Below are 18561 nucleotides of genomic sequence, written 5' to 3'. Positions count from 1 at the left end.
TCCTGAAACGGGTCACATATATGTTGGTAATGGTTGACAGTTACTCCAAATGGATTGAGGTTTTCCCCGGGTCAAACACTTTCTTACAAATAGCTAGTAATGTCTCTGTACCACATAATCAGATTGTTGGGTATGTGGATTGTTACCAGACAGTGCTGAGACTATGTCATGTGGACCAGAGCAGGTAACCTTACAGACAGAGAGCTTGATTGGCTAAAGGATAACGTGTTTTATATGAAGAAGTGTACAGTCGTGGCCAAAAGTTTTGAGAATGACACAAATATTCATTTTCACGAAGTCTGCTGCCTCAGTTTGTATGATGGCAATTTGCATATACTCCAGAATGATTGGCAATTAATTGCAGAGTCTCTCGTTGCCATGCAAATGAACTGAATCCCCCAAAAACATTTCCACTGCATTTCAGCCCTGCCACAAAAGGACCAGCTGCCATCATGTCAGAATTCTCTCGTTAACACAGGTGTGAGTGTTGACGAGGACAAGGTTGGAGATCACTCTGTCATTCTGATTGAGTTTGAATAACATACTGAGAGCTCCAAAAGGAGGGTGGTGCATGGAATCATTGTTCTTCCTCTGTCAACCATGGTTACCTGGAAGGAAACACGTGCCGTCATTATTGCTTTGCACAAAAAGGGCTTCACAGGCAAGCATATTGCTGCCAGTAAGATTGCACCTAAATCAACCATTCATCGGATCACCAAGAACTTCAAGGAGAGTGGTTCAATTGTTGTGAAGAAGGCTTCAGGGTGCCCAAGAAAGTCCAGCAAGTACCAGGACCGTTTCCTAAAGTTGATTCAGCTGCGGGATCGGGGCACCACCAGTAAAGAGCTTGCTCAGGAATAGCACGTACAGTGAGGCAAAGACTTTTGGAGGATGGCTTGGTGTCAAGAAGGGCAGCAAAGAAGCCACTTCTCTCTGGGAAAAACATCAGGGACAGACTGATATTCTGCAAAAGGTACAGGGATTGGACTGCTGAGGACTGGGGTAAAGTCATTTTCTCTGATGAATCCCCTTTCCGATTGTTTGGGGCATCCAGAAAAAAGCTTGTCCGGAGAAGACAAGGTGAGCACTACCATCAGTCCTGTGTCATGCCAACAGTAAAGCATCCTGAGACCATTCATGTGTCGGGTAGCTTCTCAGCCATGGGAGCAGGCTCACTCACAATTTTGCCTAAGAACACAGCCATGAATAAAGAATGGTACCAACACATCCCCGAGAGTAACTTCTCCCAACCATCCAGGAACTGTTTGGTGACGAACAATGCCTTTTCCAGCATGATGGAGCACCTTGCCATAAGGCAAAAGTGATAACTAAGTTACTCGGGGAACAAAATATTGATATTTTGGGTCATGGCCAGGAAACTCCCCAGACCTTAATCCCATTGAGAACTTGTGGTCAATCCTCAAGAGGCGGGTGGACAAACAAAAACTCACAAATTCTGACAAACTCCAAACATTAATTATGCAAGAATGGGTTGCCATCAGTCAGGATGTGGCCCAGAAGTTAATTGACAGCATGCCAGGGCAGATTGCAAAGGACTTGAAAAAGAAGGGTCAACACTGCAAATATTGACTCTTTGCATCAACTTCATGTAATTGTCAATAAAAGCCTTTGACACGTATGAAATGCTTGTAATTATTATACTTCAGTATTCCAGAGTAACATCTGACAAAAATATCTAAAGACACTGAAGCAGAAAACTTTGTGAAAATTAATATTTGTGTCATTCTCAAAACTCTTGGCAATAACTGTATTGCTGTTATTGTTTTGTTTGTTTTGTTGTGTTTTGTTTTTGTGTTGTTGTTGTTGTTGTGTTTGTATTTTTTTTTTACTTGCTTCAGTACAAATTTCACCAGATTGGGTCTGCTGGATGGTCAGGATTTCTCCCTAAGGATTAGCCGTCTAACTCCCTTACCTGTAACTCTGCATTGAGATCGCCAAGATGATAGAGGAATATAAGCCAATTTTCAAAAATGGTTTCAACTGTGTATTGTTATTTTCTTTGACATTTGTCTTATACATTTGTATTAAGATTATTTGTATTAAGATTATTTGGTAGATTTAATATTGTCAGACAGTGAATAGTTCATCTGGATATCTTGAATCAGAAATGCCCTAAACTAAGCTGTTGTTCTGGTCTGTCTACTCTCGAGGTTATGGCGCAGGTGACAAAAGATGGTAACTATGGAAGGGATCGACATAGAACAGTGTGAGCCTCACCCCCTCTAACCAGCTGAAGTGATTGCGACAATGGTGTTTACTATGGCCCTGTCCTGACTACTTCTACCTGAGACCTGAGTCCGAGCCAGCAACCTGTTTGGGTTCCTGAGTGGAGCAGCGGTCTAAGACACTGCATTACAGTGCGAGAGGCGTCACTACAGACCCAGGTTCGATCCCGGGCTGTATCACAACTGCCGGTGATTGGGAGTTCCATATGGGTGGCGCACAATTTGCCCAGTGTCGTCTTGTTTAGTGGAGGGTGTGGCTGGGGTAGGCCGTCATTGTAAATAAGAATTTGTTCTTAACTGACTTGCCTAGTTAAACAACTAATTGAACTGATCATAAAACGCAGAAAGGAGATGGCTGGGCTGGACAGTTTTCTCCAGTGGATTTCTATTCCTTCATTACAACTGATATGCGATTAAGGTAGAGGGTGCTGCGAGTTTCCCTTCGCGAGGGTGGAGACTTTGCCAACTGGAACTCCAAGGTTTCTAACACGTATGGACCCAGAACTTAGTCATACAGCCTACCAAATGACGCAATATTTTAGTTCTGGGTTAACCAAGATTAGACTGATCTAAAGAGTGACTGCAATCCACACTTTGGTTTTGGTAGAAAAGTCACAGTCAAGAAGCACTTATGTTAGCATTTTTGGACTAAAACATTATTTTACTCAGCATTAAGCGTGTCTGAAGTTGCAAATCACACCATTACAACAGTGTGACTGTTAGGAATAAAAACAAAGACATCCTCTGTATTGTATGCTTATTGTTTAACCATTGATATGTTCAAAGGGACATTTTGAGACCTTTAGGAGCATCAGTTACTGCTTGAATGTCTACCAATGGCATATCCATATTTTTGTATGAAATTACACTGGTCATTGAAAACAAGCATTTCGCTACACCCGCAAAAACATCTGATAAACATGTGTGTGTGTGACCAATAAAATTTGATTTGATTTAAAGTATTTATAAACTAAAAATATCCCACACTTTAGATGAGGCGACACAAAAAGACTTGACTAATGATTAGTTAGTAAATGGTTTATAATGTAAGGACCTATATAAAACATCTTATTAATGATCTTATGAATCATTCATAAATACTTTAAAGGTTGTTTATGTGTGAATAAGTATGCTACTAGCATTTACCAATGTGGGAGTAATGATTAATACATGATAAAGAAACGATTTACTAATCCAATATAAATGCTTTATTTACGTGAAATTATTATGAAGCGCTACCTTGATTTTTAAATCCTCTATAATGTTTTATGTGTGTATTTTGTTGTACTCACATGGCTGAGGCAACTCTATATGTATTTTATATTTTTCAAATAAATAAATGAATTCACACAATTACGGAGTATAATGATTGACTAAAAGTGATAGTAAATGAAGAGTGAAGTACCTTCCTGATGGAGGCCAGTCTGTTCATGACCAGAAAGTCCTCTCTATCCTCGTCCAGGTCGTCCAGGTCGAGCATAGGCAAGCTAAAGTCATCCAGGAAGAAGCACTTAGCCCCAGTGTTGCGCGGGTCAAAAGGGTCCACGATGATAGGCTCTGTGCCTTTGATCTCACACCGGCAGAAAGGGCACCCTTGTCCGTCCGACTCCTGTCAAGAAAAACACATCAAGCTTTAGTACATTTGCAGCTAAAAGATGCACTGTAGTATACAGGCCTACATACATAAGTAAGTAAGTAAATGAATCAAACATTCAAATAAATGCAATCCCACATGCACATGCCCAGAAACTATACACATTCAGGCATACAACACACACACGCACGGACGCTGTGGGATCTAAAGCAAGAGAGGCAATTGTAGACAGCTGGGACACATGGTTTCATTCAGAAGAACCTGTAGGCCTTGGTAAGACATCTTTCCTTTCCCCCCTTAAAAAGAGCACTGGCAGAGTAAAGTGAAGACATGCACAAGAAGGAAGCCATTTTGACAATCTACAAGCCTCAGTGCCCCGAATACAGATTTCACATGGCAGAGGAAAACAATCAGCACTAAAAATAAATAAATAAAAGGCTTCCATCTTTCATGATGAGGTTTCCCTCTGTTTCAACTTTAGTGAATCAAAGGCAGGCGATATTTACAAGAACAAAAGCCTGATTGTGGCAGACATATATCTGGTTGGGGACTTGCGAAAGGCATCAAAGCATTTTTGGAAACCAATCCTAATTAGAGTGGGAGGCTGCTCAGGCTCACTGACACTGCAGAAATATACCCTGTCCTCAAAAACTGGCCTCCCGTGAGCCTGTCCATCCACGGACACATTTCACGCAGGCAGCCCGAAAGACACATTCAGCATCGGCTCACAACGCAACACATTGTTTCTGGTAGTATAGATTCCCTGGTTTCCCAAAATTCTGGTTGGAGGATTCCAGTGGTGTAAAGTACTTAAGTAAAAATACTTTAACCATTTTGGGATAGGGGGTAGCATTTTCACTTCTGGATGAATAGCGTGCCCAGAGTGAACTGCCTCCTACTCAGTCCCAGATGCTAACATGTGCATATTATTATTAGTATATTTGGATAGAAAACACTCTGAAGTTTCTAAAACTGTTTGAATGATGTCTGTGAGTATAACAGAACTCATATGGCAGGCGAAAACCTGGGAAAATCCAACCAGGAAGTGGAAAATCTGAGGTCTGTAGTTTTAAAAAGCTTGGCCTACCAAATATACAGTGTCTATGGGGTCAAGTTGCACTTCCTAAGGCTTCCACTAGATGTCAACCGTCTTTAGAAACTTGTTTCAGGCTTCTGCGATAAAGGAGGGGGGGATTGGATTTGATTGAGTCATGGGTCTGGCAGAGTGTCTCAGGCTCGTGACGCGCGCTCCCGACAGAGTTCTCTCGTTCCAGTGCTTTTTTTCTACAGACAATGGAATTCTCCGGTTGGAACCTTTTTGATGATTTAAAAACATCCTAAAGATTGATTCCATACATCGTTTGTGTCACGGCTTTCGTTGTGGGAAGGAGGAGTGGACCAAAATGCAGCGTGGTTGTTATTCATTTTATTTTAATAAAGAAACTATACACGATAAACTAACAAAATAACAAACATGCGAAAACCGAAAACAGCCCTATCTGGTTCAAAACACAGAGACAGGAACAATCACCCACAAACACAAAGTGAAACCCAGGCTACCTAAATATGGTTCCCAATCAGAGACAATGACTAACACCTGCCTCTGATTGAGAACCATATCAGGCCAGACATAGAAATAGACAAACAAGACATCCAACATAGAATGCCCACTCAGATCACACCCTGACCAACCAAAACATACAAAGTAAACTATGGTCAGGGTGTGACAGTCTGGAAGAGTCTGGCTGACTGGCAGATCTGGAAGAGTCTGGCTGACTGGCTGATCTGGAAGAGTCTGGCTGACTGGCTGATCTGGAAGAGTCTGGCTGACTGGCTGATATGGAAGAGTCTGGCTGACTGGCTGATCTGGAAGAGTCTGGCTGACTGGCTGATCTGGAAGAGTCTGGCTGACTGGCTGATCTGGAAGCGTCTGGCTGACTGGCAGATCTGGAAGAGTCTGGCTGACTGGCAGATTTGGAAGTCTGGTTGACTGGCAGATCTGGAAGAGTCTGGTTGACTGGCAGATCTGGAAGAGTCTGGTTGACTGGCAGATCTGGAAGAGTCTGAATGACTGGCAGATCTGGAAGAGTCTGGCAGATTGGCAGATCTGGAGGAGTCTGGCAGATCTGGAGGAGTCTGGCTGACGGGCGGATCCTGGCAGACTGACGGCTCTGGCTGCTCCATGCTGACTGGCAGCTCTGGCTGCTTCATGCTGACTGGCGGCTCTGGCTGCTCCATGCTGACTGGCGGCTCTGGCTGCTCCATGCTGACTGGCGGCTCTGGCTGCTCCATGCTGACTGGCGGTTCTGGCTGCTCCATGCTGACTGGTGGCTCTGGCTGCTCCATGCAGACTGGCAGCTCTGGCGGCTTCTTGCAGACTGGCAGCTCTGGCTACTCCATGCAGACTGGCAGATCTGGCAGCTCCTTGCAGACTTGCAGCTCCTTGCAGACTGGCAGCTCCTTGCAGACTGGCAGCTCCTTGCAGACTGGCAGCTCCATGCAGACTGGCAGCTCCGGCTGCTCCATGCAGACTGGCAGTTCTGGCTGTTCCATGAAGACTGATAGCTCTGGCTGCTCCATGCAGACTGACAGCTCTGGCTGCTCCATGCAGACTGGCAGCTCTGGCTGCTCCATGCAGACTGGCAGCTCTGGCTGAGCTAAACAGGCAGGAGTCTCCGGCAACGCTGTTGTGGCGGAAGGCTCGGTCAGTGCTAAACAGGCGGGAGACTCCAGCAGCGCAGGAGAGGAGGAAGGCTCTGGCTGCGCTGGAGAGGTGGGAGACTCCAGCAGCGCAGGAGAGGAGGAAGGCTCGGGCAGCGCTGAACAGGCGGGAGACTCCAGCAGCGCAGGAGAGGAGAAAGGCTCCGGCAGCGCTGGAGAGGCGAGGCGCACTGTAGGCCTGATGCGTGGTGCTGGCACTGGTGGTACTGGGCCGAGGACACGCACAGGAAGCCTGGTGCGGAGAGCTGCCACCGGAGGACTGATGTGTGGAGGTGGCACTGGATAGACCGGGCCGTGCAGGTGCACTGGAGCTCTTGAGCACCGAGCCTGCCCAACCTTACTTGGCTCGATGCCCACTCTAGCCCGGCCAATACGAGGAGCTGGTATGTAAACGCACCGGGCTACGCACCCGCACTGGAGACACCGTGCGCTCCACAGCATAACACGGTGCCTGCCCGGTCTCTTTAGCCCCCCGGTAAGCACAGGAAGTTTGCGCAGGTCTCCTACCTGACGTAGCCCTACTTCCTGTGAGTCCCCCCCCCCAATAAATTTTTGGGGCTGACTCTCGGGCTTCCTTCCGCGCCGCGGTGCTTGCTTCGCCATCTCCATTCTCCTATAGCCCTCTTCACACTGCTCCAGTGAATCCCAGGCGGGCTCCGGCACTCTCCCTGGGTCGACCGCCCACCTGTCTATTTCCTCCCAAGTAGTGTAGTCCCGATATTGTTGCTCCTGCTGCCGCTTTTGCTTCTCCTCATACCAGCGCCTCTCAGCTCTCGCCGCCTCCAGTTCTTCTTTGGGGCGGCAATATTCTCCAGGCTGATCCCAGGGTCCTTCTCCAAACAATTCATCCTCCCATGTCCATTCCTCTTTATGTTGCTCCTGCTGTTGCTTTTGCCTGTTACCACGCCGCTTGGTCCTGTTGTGGTGGGTGATTCTGTCACGGCTTTCGTTGTGGGAAGGAGGAGTGGACCAAAATGCAGCGTGGTTGTTATTCATTTTATTTTAATAAAGAAACTATACACGATAAACTAACAAAATAACAAACGTGCGAAAACCAAAAACAGCCCTATCTGGTGCAAAACACAGAGACAGGAACAATCACCCACAAACACACAGTGAAACCCAGGCTACCTAAATATGGTTCCCAATCAGAGACAATGACTAACACCTGCCTCTGATTGAGAACCATATCAGGCCAGACATAGAAATAGACAAACAAGACATCCAACATAGAATGCCCACTCAGATCACACCCTGACCAACCAAAACATACAAAGTAAACTATGGTCAGGGTGTGACAGTCTGGAAGAGTCTGGCTGACTGGCAGATCTGGAAGAGTCTGGCTGACTGGCTGATCTGGAAGAGTCTGGCTGACTGGCTGATCTGGAAGAGTCTGGCTGACTGGCTGATATGGAAGAGTCTGGCTGACTGGCTGATCTGGAAGAGTCTGGCTGACTGGCTGATCTGGAAGAGTCTGGCTGACTGGCTGATCTGGAAGCGTCTGGCTGACTGGCAGATCTGGAAGAGTCTGGCTGACTGGCAGATTTGGAAGTCTGGTTGACTGGCAGATCTGGAAGAGTCTGGTTGACTGGCAGATCTGGAAGAGTCTGGTTGACTGGCAGATCTGGAAGAGTCTGAATGACTGGCAGATCTGGAAGAGTCTGGCAGATTGGCAGATCTGGAGGAGTCTGGCAGATCTGGAGGAGTCTGGCTGACGGGCGGATCCTGGCAGACTGACGGCTCTGGCTGCTCCATGCTGACTGGCAGCTCTGGCTGCTTCATGCTGACTGGCGGCTCTGGCTGCTCCATGCTGACTGGCGGCTCTGGCTGCTCCATGCTGACTGGCGGCTCTGGCTGCTCCATGCTGACTGGCGGTTCTGGCTGCTCCATGCTGACTGGTGGCTCTGGCTGCTCCATGCAGACTGGCAGCTCTGGCGGCTTCTTGCAGACTTGCAGCTCTGGCTACTCCATGCAGACTGGCAGATCTGGCAGCTCCTTGCAGACTTGCAGCTCCTTGCAGACTGGCAGCTCCTTGCAGACTGGCAGCTCCTTGCAGACTGGCAGCTCCATGCAGACTGGCAGCTCCGGCTGCTCCATGCAGACTGGCAGTTCTGGCTGTTCCATGAAGACTGATAGCTCTGGCTGCTCCATGCAGACTGACAGCTCTGGCTGCTCCATGCAGACTGGCAGCTCTGGCTGCTCCATGCAGACTGGCAGCTCTGGCTGAGCTAAACAGGCAGGAGTCTCCGGCAACGCTGTTGTGGCGGAAGGCTCGGTCAGTGCTAAACAGGCGGGAGACTCCAGCAGCGCAGGAGAGGAGGAAGGCTCTGGCTGCGCTGGAGAGGTGGGAGACTCCAGCAGCGCAGGAGAGGAGGAAGGCTCGGGCAGCGCTGAACAGGCGGGGAGACTCCAGCAGCGCAGGAGAGGAGAAAGGCTCCGGCAGCGCTGGAGAGGCGAGGCGCACTGTAGGCCTGATGCGTGGTGCTGGCACTGGTGGTACTGGGCCGAGGACACGCACAGGAAGCCTGGTGCGGAGAGCTGCCACCGGAGGACTGATGTGTGGAGGTGGCACTGGATAGACCGGGCCGTGCAGGTGCACTGGAGCTCTTGAGCACCGAGCCTGCCCAACCTTACTTGGCTCGATGCCCACTCTAGCCCGGCCAATACGAGGAGCTGGTATGTAAACGCACCGGGCTACGCACCCGCACTGGAGACACCGTGCGCTCCACAGCATAACACGGTGCCTGCCCGGTCTCTTTAGCCCCCCGGTAAGCACAGGAAGTTTGCGCAGGTCTCCTACCTGACGTAGCCCTACTTCCTGTGAGTCCCCCCCCCAATAAATTTTTGGGGCTGACTCTCGGGCTTCCTTCCGCGCCGCGGTGCTTGCTTCGCCATCTCCATTCTCCTATAGCCCTCTTCACACTGCTCCAGTGAATCCCAGGCGGGCTCCGGCACTCTCCCTGGGTCGACCGCCCACCTGTCTATTTCCTCCCAAGTAGTGTAGTCCCGATATTGTTGCTCCTGCTGCCGCTTTTGCTTCTCCTCATACCAGCGCCTCTCAGCTCTCGCCGCCTCCAGTTCTTCTTTGGGGCGGCAATATTCTCGACCCTGATCCCAGGGTCTTTCTCCAAACAATTCATCCTCCCATGTCCATTCCTCTTTATGTTGCTCCTGCTGTTGCTTTTGCCTGTTACCACGCCGCTTGGTCCTGTTGTGGTGGGTGATTCTGTCACGGCTTTCGTTGTGGGAAGGAGGAGTGGACCAAAATGCAGCGTGGTTGTTATTCATTTTATTTTAATAAAGAAACTATACACGATAAACTAACAAAATAACAAACGTGCGAAAACCAAAAACAGCCCTATCTGGTGCAAAACACAGAGACAGGAACAATCACCCACAAACACACAGTGAAACCCAGGCTACCTAAATATGGTTCTCAATCAGAGACAATGACTAACACCTGCCTCTGATTGAGAACATTATCAGGCCAGACATAGAAATAGACAAACAAGACATCCAACATAGAATGCCCACTCAGATCACACCCTGACCAACCAAACATAGAAACATACAAAGTAAACTATGGTCAGGGTGTGACAGTTTGACTTGTTTATACAACCTGTAACGGAACTTTTCGAGTTTTTGTCTGGACGAAGTGCTCACGCCTCATGAAGATGGATTACTGGGCTGAACACGCTAACAACTATTTGGACATAAATGATGGACTTTATGGAACAAATCAGTCATTTATTGTCGAACTGGGATTCCTGGGAAATACATTCTGATGAAGATCATCAAAGTTAAGTGAATATTTATAATGTTATTTCTAACTTCTGTTGACTCCAACATGGCGGATATTTCTTTGGCTGGATTGGGCTCTGAGCGCCGTACTCAGATTATGTTTTTCCGTAAAGTTTTTTTGAAATCTGAGACAGCAGTTTCATCAAGGAGAAGTCCATCTTTAATTCTGTGAATAACACTTGTGTCTGAGTATTTCTATAAAATCACTGGATGTTTTGGAATCAAAACTTTACTAAACGTAAAGCGCCAATGTAAACTGAGATTTTTGGATATAAATATGCATATTAATGAACAAAACATACATGTATTGTGTAACATGATGTTGTATGTGTGTCATCTGATGAAGATCATCAAAGGTTAGTGTTTCATTTTATCTATATTTCTGCTTTTTGTGACTCCTATCTTTGGCTGGAAAAATAGCTATGTGTTTTTTTGACTTGGCTCTGACCTAACATAATCATATGTTGTGCTTTTGTTGTAAAGTATTTTTGAAATCGGACACGATGTGTAGATTAACAAGAAGTTTCTTTCATTTGCTGTATTGGACTTGTTAATGTGTGAAAGTTACATATTTCCCAAAAATATTTTTAAATTTCGCGCGCTGCCTTTTCAGCTGAATGTTGTCGAGGGGTTCCGCTAGCCTGCCCTGTTAAAGGACTACTTAAGTATTTTTTTTTTGGGGGGGGGGGTATCTGTACTTAACTATTTATATTTTTGACAACTTTTTTATTTCACTACATTCCTAAAGAAAATAGTGTACTTTTTACTCCATACATTTTCTCTGACACCCAAAAGTAATCCTTACATTTTGAATGCTTAGCAGGGACGGAAAATTGTCAAATTTACGCACTTATCAACAGAACATCCCTGGTCATCTCTACTGCCTCTGATCTGGCGGACTCACTAAACACACATGCTTCATTTGTAAATGATTGTCAAAGTGTTGAAGTGTGCCCCTGGCTGTCCTTAAATTTAAAGAAAAAATGAAAATAGAGCAGTCTGATTTGCTTAGCATAAGGAATGTGAAATTATTTGTACTTTTACTTTCACTTTGATAATTTAGTATATTTTAGCAATTACATTTACTTTTGATACTTAAGTATATTTAAAACCAAATACTTTTAGACTTTTACTCAAGTAGTATTTTACTGCGTGACTTTCACTTTGACTTGAGTCATTTTCTATTAAGGTATCTCTACTTTTACTCAAGTATAACAATTGGGTAATTTTTACACCACTGGAGGGTTCCGTAATCAGGCGGGAATAAGCAGGAAATCCGGAATCCTCCAATCACGATTTCTGGAAAACCAGGGAATTTATTGAAAGTTCCTGGAATTTTGCAACCCTAGGTATAGTAAATGCAGATGATCCCAGTCATATGACATGTACATTTTGGTCCTAGGTTAGATATTCATCTGATCAATCAAATCAGAAGATTCAGAGTTGCAGAGCCATGTATGTACATACTGTACATTACAGTAAATGTGTAAAAATATATGCATCACCGCTCTTGGCCAAAAACAACCACATCTGATCACAACAGAAGAGAAGCCCCGCAAACACGTCCTTTCCAAAAAACAGAATGACCATTCAAATCCCCCGAGGGCCCACCCCTTCTGCCTTAAGAAACTTTCTTAAGTTCAAATAACAGGATGTGATCAAGAATCTTTGAGTAATGGCAGATGTTTTAATTTTTTAAAATAATAAGTAGTACCAGAAGTCCTTGTTGAGTAGGCTAATGTGCCGAGGGAACCCCCCCGTATTTGACTCAACTGGAACATATCTGGGGTTTTTAGTTAGTCATAAAATAGAGAGAACGGAGGTTCCCTCTATGACTTACACGGCCCACACCTGACTTCACTGCGCTGACAAAGACACACACACACACACACACACACACACACACACACACACACACACACACACACACACACACACACACACACACACACACACACACACACACACACACACACACACACACACACACACACACACACACACACACACACAGATACGTGCCCTTGGGCCCCACTTCAGATGGGCCATGGGAATCACTGGTGGAGCAATAGACAGAGAAATTTTAAGGCATAGGCTAAGCCATTCTACCATTCTAAAACCATCACTAACTTGACATCAACCATACATAGGGCCCTATAAAATTGGGTGAATATTTTCTCTGTTTCTCTTTGTTTTTTCAGATTTTCGCTCTCAAAATCACACTTTTTTAATAGAAAAACAAAATTGGATGTTCTAAGTCCACAACAATGCTTAAACTTCTCCAGGACACCACTTTTCAGTTCAATACATTTTTCAATATTGTTGAATTCCGTTTTTAATGTCTGGATTCCGTGATTCTGTCCTCATTTTTTGTAAAGCAGATTTTTATAGGGCACTTACATACAGGGAGGAGATGGGTAAGGCTTGTGTACTAAAGAAGAACAAAACTAACTGTGCCCAAGATAATTTCTTATGTATCTCTGTATCTCCTGCATTACCAAGTTCATAGGTTTACATTACAGTATTTGCACATGATACATAGCTGTCTGTTTGTGATGTGTACAGTATCTATAGATGTGTATCTGTAATTACTGTATATCAGGACCACCTCCAATATGAAAGGGTTATTAACACACATCGCTGAAAGAAATAAACAAATGAATCCACCACAAATATATGACACCCAACAGTGCAAAACAGTGCCTCCTGTAAGCAAGTCTGTGTTTCTGCTGAAGATCAATAAGATGACACAATAGATTGTTTACTTGGGAAAAGCAGCACAGATGTCCTACTACGGGAGGAGGCCAATAGAGACTTATTAGGACAGTAATTACAAACATACACACATTGCCGTCCCATCTGACACACACACACACACACACACACACACACACACACACACACACACACACACACACCAATGTTCTATTCAAGCAGGGTTTTGAATTATCTGCAGATGTACCACCTACTAAGGATGAATATTTTCAAGAAAATCTACCAAGTTTCAATACCGGTAATAATTCATAGTTATCCTGGAAGTGCCCATTTAAAGCGTTTAAAATTAAGATTATGGTCACTATGCCCGGGTTCTCCCCAGCTGTGCCACCCTGTCGGCTTGGCTGCACCAAGATTTCTGATAAAATTAAACGGTATTTACTAATGATAGTTACTCTATCTTTGTTCGGCAGCGCATTTCAGCAGTAGGCTATCGCAATGCACAAGAGCGCACTCCGAGTATCGCGCTGTATAGTCATTCTTACTCAGTCAAACAAAATTGAAAAGACCACAATTGCTAAACTTGCTAGATAACCTCCAACGAATTACAGAATATCTCCTATATTTGGCTGATGATTATACAGATAGCAGATCAGCTCACGAATAACTGGGAGATGAAGAGTGGAAATAGTTATAGCGGTATTTTGACAGGCATACACGAATGATGTGATCTGATAATGCAACCTATGGATTACATAACAAAGTTAAGAATTTTCATGCGAGACATGAGTCAAGATTTTGGGACTGGATAGGAAAATAGCCTAGGCTCTAGGACAGGAGAAGATATAATTTTCCCTCATGACTCTGAATTGATAACAGACTTCATGTGACAGTGAATTGTGCATAGGCCTATCAAATTTGTGACTGCCTGAAGATTCACAATGACAGCTCAAAGAGGCACATTTTTTATAGGCTATAGGCCTACTGTAGGGGTTCCCTGTAGGATTTATTTATTGCATTTGGGTCGCATGTGCAGTCCGGCATTGTCAACTATGCATGCGCTTTGAATTTATGGCGACTTTGTGTGATGTAAAAGGTTTCCATGCAAAAAGCTGTTTGGATAATGTGCTCTTTTATTTGTTGCTAATCTGATGTTGCGCATGTTGTGTAGGGCCTGCATTAGTGCTGACATTGGATAATTGTTTTTGTAATTTCTCGGATCTTGTCATTTTATTTCGGGAAATGTAAAGAGTGTTACCGGGACAGTCCCGGGATTCCGGTTACCCATGTTAATCACTAGCACCTACTGTAGCACCTGACATACTAATGGTCGCTTGATCGGAAAATGTTCTTATTTTCTCGTCTTCCTTAGAATGGATCCTTCAAAGGAACACTCGCAGTGGTCCTCAGTCGAGTTTACTAGACTAAAGTACTTAAACAGCGGCAGACTGAATTTTCCGATGAAGTCTTTATCTTCTTAAGTCGAGAGTTTGAGGGTCTTACCATTTTCTGGTTTGGTAGAGTCTAACCATTTTACACGCCAGTAGCAACCCGGCCATGTACTGGTCTAAATGGTTGATTATTTAGGTTATAGCCATGACCACTGTCCTCACCGGCAGCAACCCGGCATGTTTTGGTCTAATATTTTAATTCTTCAGCTAGTCCTTTTAAGCACTCGCCTTGGAGGGCGGTTCCATTACGTTGCCACAATGTCTGTGCTCTCGTGGGCATGGTTACTTACGTGGCAAAGTCTATATGAAAAACCATTATCTTATTTAGAAGGCTAAAATCACATCTTCTCAACAATAGTTTCATATTTAATCATATAAGTTTTATAACATTTAGATGTGACTCTGACATGTATATTGTGAAAGCTCTTACAATGTTTTCAGTCTAACATTTTTAATGATATCACCAAACAACAACTGGTTTGACATGATTATTGTTTGGACCCCACCATCCATTTCCCACATTAATTAGGTAAGAAATATTGTTTCAATGTCGAACCTTCAGATGTTACACTACTGCAAAATCTCTCTGTTGTAACAAAGGGATTTTTAACTTCCATTTCTGCAAAGTGGGAGAGAGAGTTCCTGCAAGGTATTCGCCAACTTCCCCTACTTCCCCAACTTCCTCTCTGTTGGGGGGGGGCTCTCGCTGATCCTCACCCAGAAGGGAAAGTCATGACAACTAAGTAGACATAAAGAACAGTGCTGGAAAAGCATTAACAGTGGAAACACAGAAATGCCTTGTGTGCACAACAGATGCTCAAATAAATTGTGGATCAATCGAACCAATACGGGAAAGGCTGTTTGGTTTTCTGTGCACTAGCCTAGCATTTGGCACGCATGCAATGCCAAGATAGATTGTGCTAGTGTAACATGATCCATCCCTGTCATGTAAACCTGAGATTCAAACCCTACTCACAATGACAAAATACACTCTGCAATGCACCGTCAACATTTTATTTGATTACCTGCCAGGCAGTCAAGCAGGAGGTGCACATGAGGTGTCCGCAGGGCTCGATTTTTACATCCTTGTCGTTCTCTGCGCAGATCTTGCACAGCTGGAAGGTGGAGCCCATCTCGCAGTAGAGCTCATACTGCTCCTTTAGGACCAAAGAGGGGTCAGTTATGAGGCAGCACACACAACTCATGAATTAAAATAAGAATTGTTCACACTCCACATGAAGCAGAACTTTAATTGAATTTGAATTAAAGGAAGTGAATTTGAATCAAGTGAGACGTATAGTGCATTCGGGAAAGTATTCAGACTGCTCGACTTTTTCCACATTTCGTTACGTTACAGCCGTACACTAAAATGGATTCAATTGTTTTTTTCCCCTCATCAATCTACACACAATACCCCATAATGACAAAGCAAAAACATTTTTTTTTTTTGCGAAATTATAATAAGAAAAACAACCGAAATATCACATTTACATACAGTACCAGTCAAAAGTTTGGACACACCGATTCAGAAAACTATGTCGCATGTCACGACTTAACAGGAGAGCCGTTTGAAAGTAAAAAATGTTTTTAATCAAAATGTGTTTTTTTGGGCAGAAATGCCTTCTTGAACATGTGAACGTTCATGTGCCTTACTCACAAACTCGTATGCCATCTGTAAATATGAATAAAATTGTTAAATTACAAGCCTTGTTGGTTTAGCCACAGAAAACATTAGCGACCTTCCCACTAGCCATGATTGGCTGAGATAATGAGTGGGCTGGACATGCCGAGAGAGGATTTCGGATTGGTCTGCCGTAGAAGCTTGTCAGTCTGTGTTGGTAATCCAGTCGAACGTGTATTGTGTAGTGGAGCTGCATAAGTGTGGCGTCCACTTTCTGGAGGTTCACGTTTTGAAATCAGTGGAATTATAGCTAAAGAGATGGAGAAAACACCTGTCTCCATATCTCATCTTCAAACTAAGGGCAACCGTGATATGGCATTCCTGACAGGGAGACACATCCATGCACGATGATGCATACAGGTAAGAAAGTCTAGCGTTAGCTAGCTAACGTTACATTTTCAGATATTACACATTTTCTAATTTTGACAAAGTGGTTTCATTTCAAGCTAACGTTAGCTGGTTGGCTCCCTAGCTGATATTATTTGTTTCTCAGAGTGTTTGCTGTTCTAGTTAGAGCCTAATGTTAGCTAGCTAACATTGAACATGGATAGTTAGCACTATTCATTGTTGTTTGACTAGCTAACGTAAGCTGTCTGGCTCGTTAGCTAATGCGTTATGTGACGTGTGTGAACTTACACTTTGTTTACCAAGCTAGGTACATTGTTTACCTAGCTAGCAAGCTTTCTGAGTGCCAGAGCGCAGAATAGCTGATGAATTTCCAAACGCTCAACGTCCGTTGAATATGGCCGGTGTTACGGATACAGGTATCCTGTGTGTGTGTGTGTGTGTGTATGTATCCTGTGTTTGCTCTCCTTCTCCCCTCACAGGTGAAAATCATCACTCCCCAATCAGTCACCAATCAATCATCAATCAGAAGACACACCTCCTCCTGTTTTCCTACCCTAGCACAGTTCCTTTCCCTTGGTTTAAAAACCCTGTCAGTTGTTTGCTCTTGAGCTCAATCTCTCTGTAAATGCCATGTCTGTAGGTCTCTGTGTTTCACTCTCTCGTTGTGTATTAACCTCTTTTGTTTGTGCACCTCCATAGCACTTTGTCAACACCTGTGAGTATTGTTTTGGTTATGGTGTTTGTGTTTGATTGCTGGTGGGAAAAGGGGAAACCAAGACAAGTCGCCCATGGGCATACACTACCCGTAGGTAGACTTTGTTAAATACACTAGTTAGAACTGGGCGGACCACCCACTGTATTTTTGGTTAGTTAGCTGTTGTTAAAGTAGGCTAGTCTAGCTTAAATTTTTTTAAAAATACTTATTGTTTCTTTCCTTGGGTCCAGCTCAGCCCCTTTTCCTGCTCCCCAGCCATTATACCGTGTGTTTTCAAATAAACCTTGAGATTGACGGTAGATTTCAGTTGTCCTGGTTATTTCGTTCTCACTTTTACTTTGTCACAATTATAATTTGCATGAGTTATGTTACGGGTCTCATTACCCCCCCCCCCCCCAGACTGTCGGGCCAAAAAGGGATTCGTAACAGCCGGTGTCAGTAAACATTGGCAAAAAAAGGTAACTAAATTGTTGCCGGCAACACAGTTAACATGAAAACAGCCTAACCAGCTCTGCTAGGGCGAGTAAAATGGTCAGAGTGGAGTGTTCTCTCAATTGTCTGGAAGTAGCTAGCCAATGTTAGCCAGTTAGCTTGAGTGCTTGACTGCCATTGTGAGGTCAGAACGTTCGGCCAGAGCGTGTGCTCTGAACACTCGGAGAGCGAAACGCTCTGAATTTACAAACTGAAAATCTCTTACAGTTGCAGTCACCAACAGCCTAACCAGCTCTGCTAGGGAGAGTAATGTTCAGTGAGCTGTTCTCTCATTTGTGTCTGGAAGTAGCTAGCAAGTTAGCTTGAGTGCTTGACTGCTATTGTTAGTGGGTGGGGCTAAACCTTAAGAGGGTGTGAACGATGCTGAATGGGTGTAGACAAAAGTGCTCTCCATTAGTAGTACCAAAACATTTAAAGGACATTTTCTCAAAAGTGAGTTTCAACTATCAACTTTCAAAGCAGAATTATTTTCCCATTGTTCCTCCACTGTAGTCTATGATATACCATGTTGTAGCTCTGAGTCTCTACTTTTATCCAATGTGAAAATGTTCTACATAAGACTGATTTGAGCCAGTCGGTCACATTTTAAATTAGTTATCTTTTGTTTGTTTTTAGTCCCATCCTTCAGCTCCATGAAACCGCTCCCATCTATCTCTGAATACCGTCCAGTTTTGAATTCTATTTGATATATATTTTTCAATTGTGCTGTGATGTTCTGAACCTTTCTATTCTCATAGTTTCTACAGATTGTAAATGAAAGTTAAACATTTTTACTAAGAGTATTATTATATTATCGG

At 44.3% G+C, this 18561-nt stretch overlaps 1 protein-coding gene across 4 annotated transcripts in view; it reads right to left on the bottom strand.

The window, feature by feature from the left end:
• Positions 1-18561, bottom strand: part of cblb (Cbl proto-oncogene B, E3 ubiquitin protein ligase) — a 180316-nt gene that overhangs the window by 70964 nt on the left and 90791 nt on the right. For all 4 annotated transcript variants that reach the window (XM_064938158.1, XM_064938157.1, XM_064938159.1 and 1 more), the window contains 2 exons: positions 15554-15685; positions 3652-3855 (listed from right to left, as the gene is read on the bottom strand). In XM_064938158.1, coding sequence (XP_064794230.1) covers positions 3652-3855; positions 15554-15685 — 336 coding nt within the window. The remainder of the gene's footprint in view (positions 1-3651; positions 3856-15553; positions 15686-18561) is intronic.

Source organism: Oncorhynchus masou, chromosome 26, assembly GCF_036934945.1.
Source record: "Oncorhynchus masou masou isolate Uvic2021 chromosome 26, UVic_Omas_1.1, whole genome shotgun sequence".
Classification (NCBI taxonomy): domain Eukaryota; kingdom Metazoa; phylum Chordata; class Actinopteri; order Salmoniformes; family Salmonidae; genus Oncorhynchus; species Oncorhynchus masou.
The sequence above is the reverse complement of the archived record's forward strand: the minus strand, read 5'-3'. Positions and strand labels throughout refer to the sequence as shown.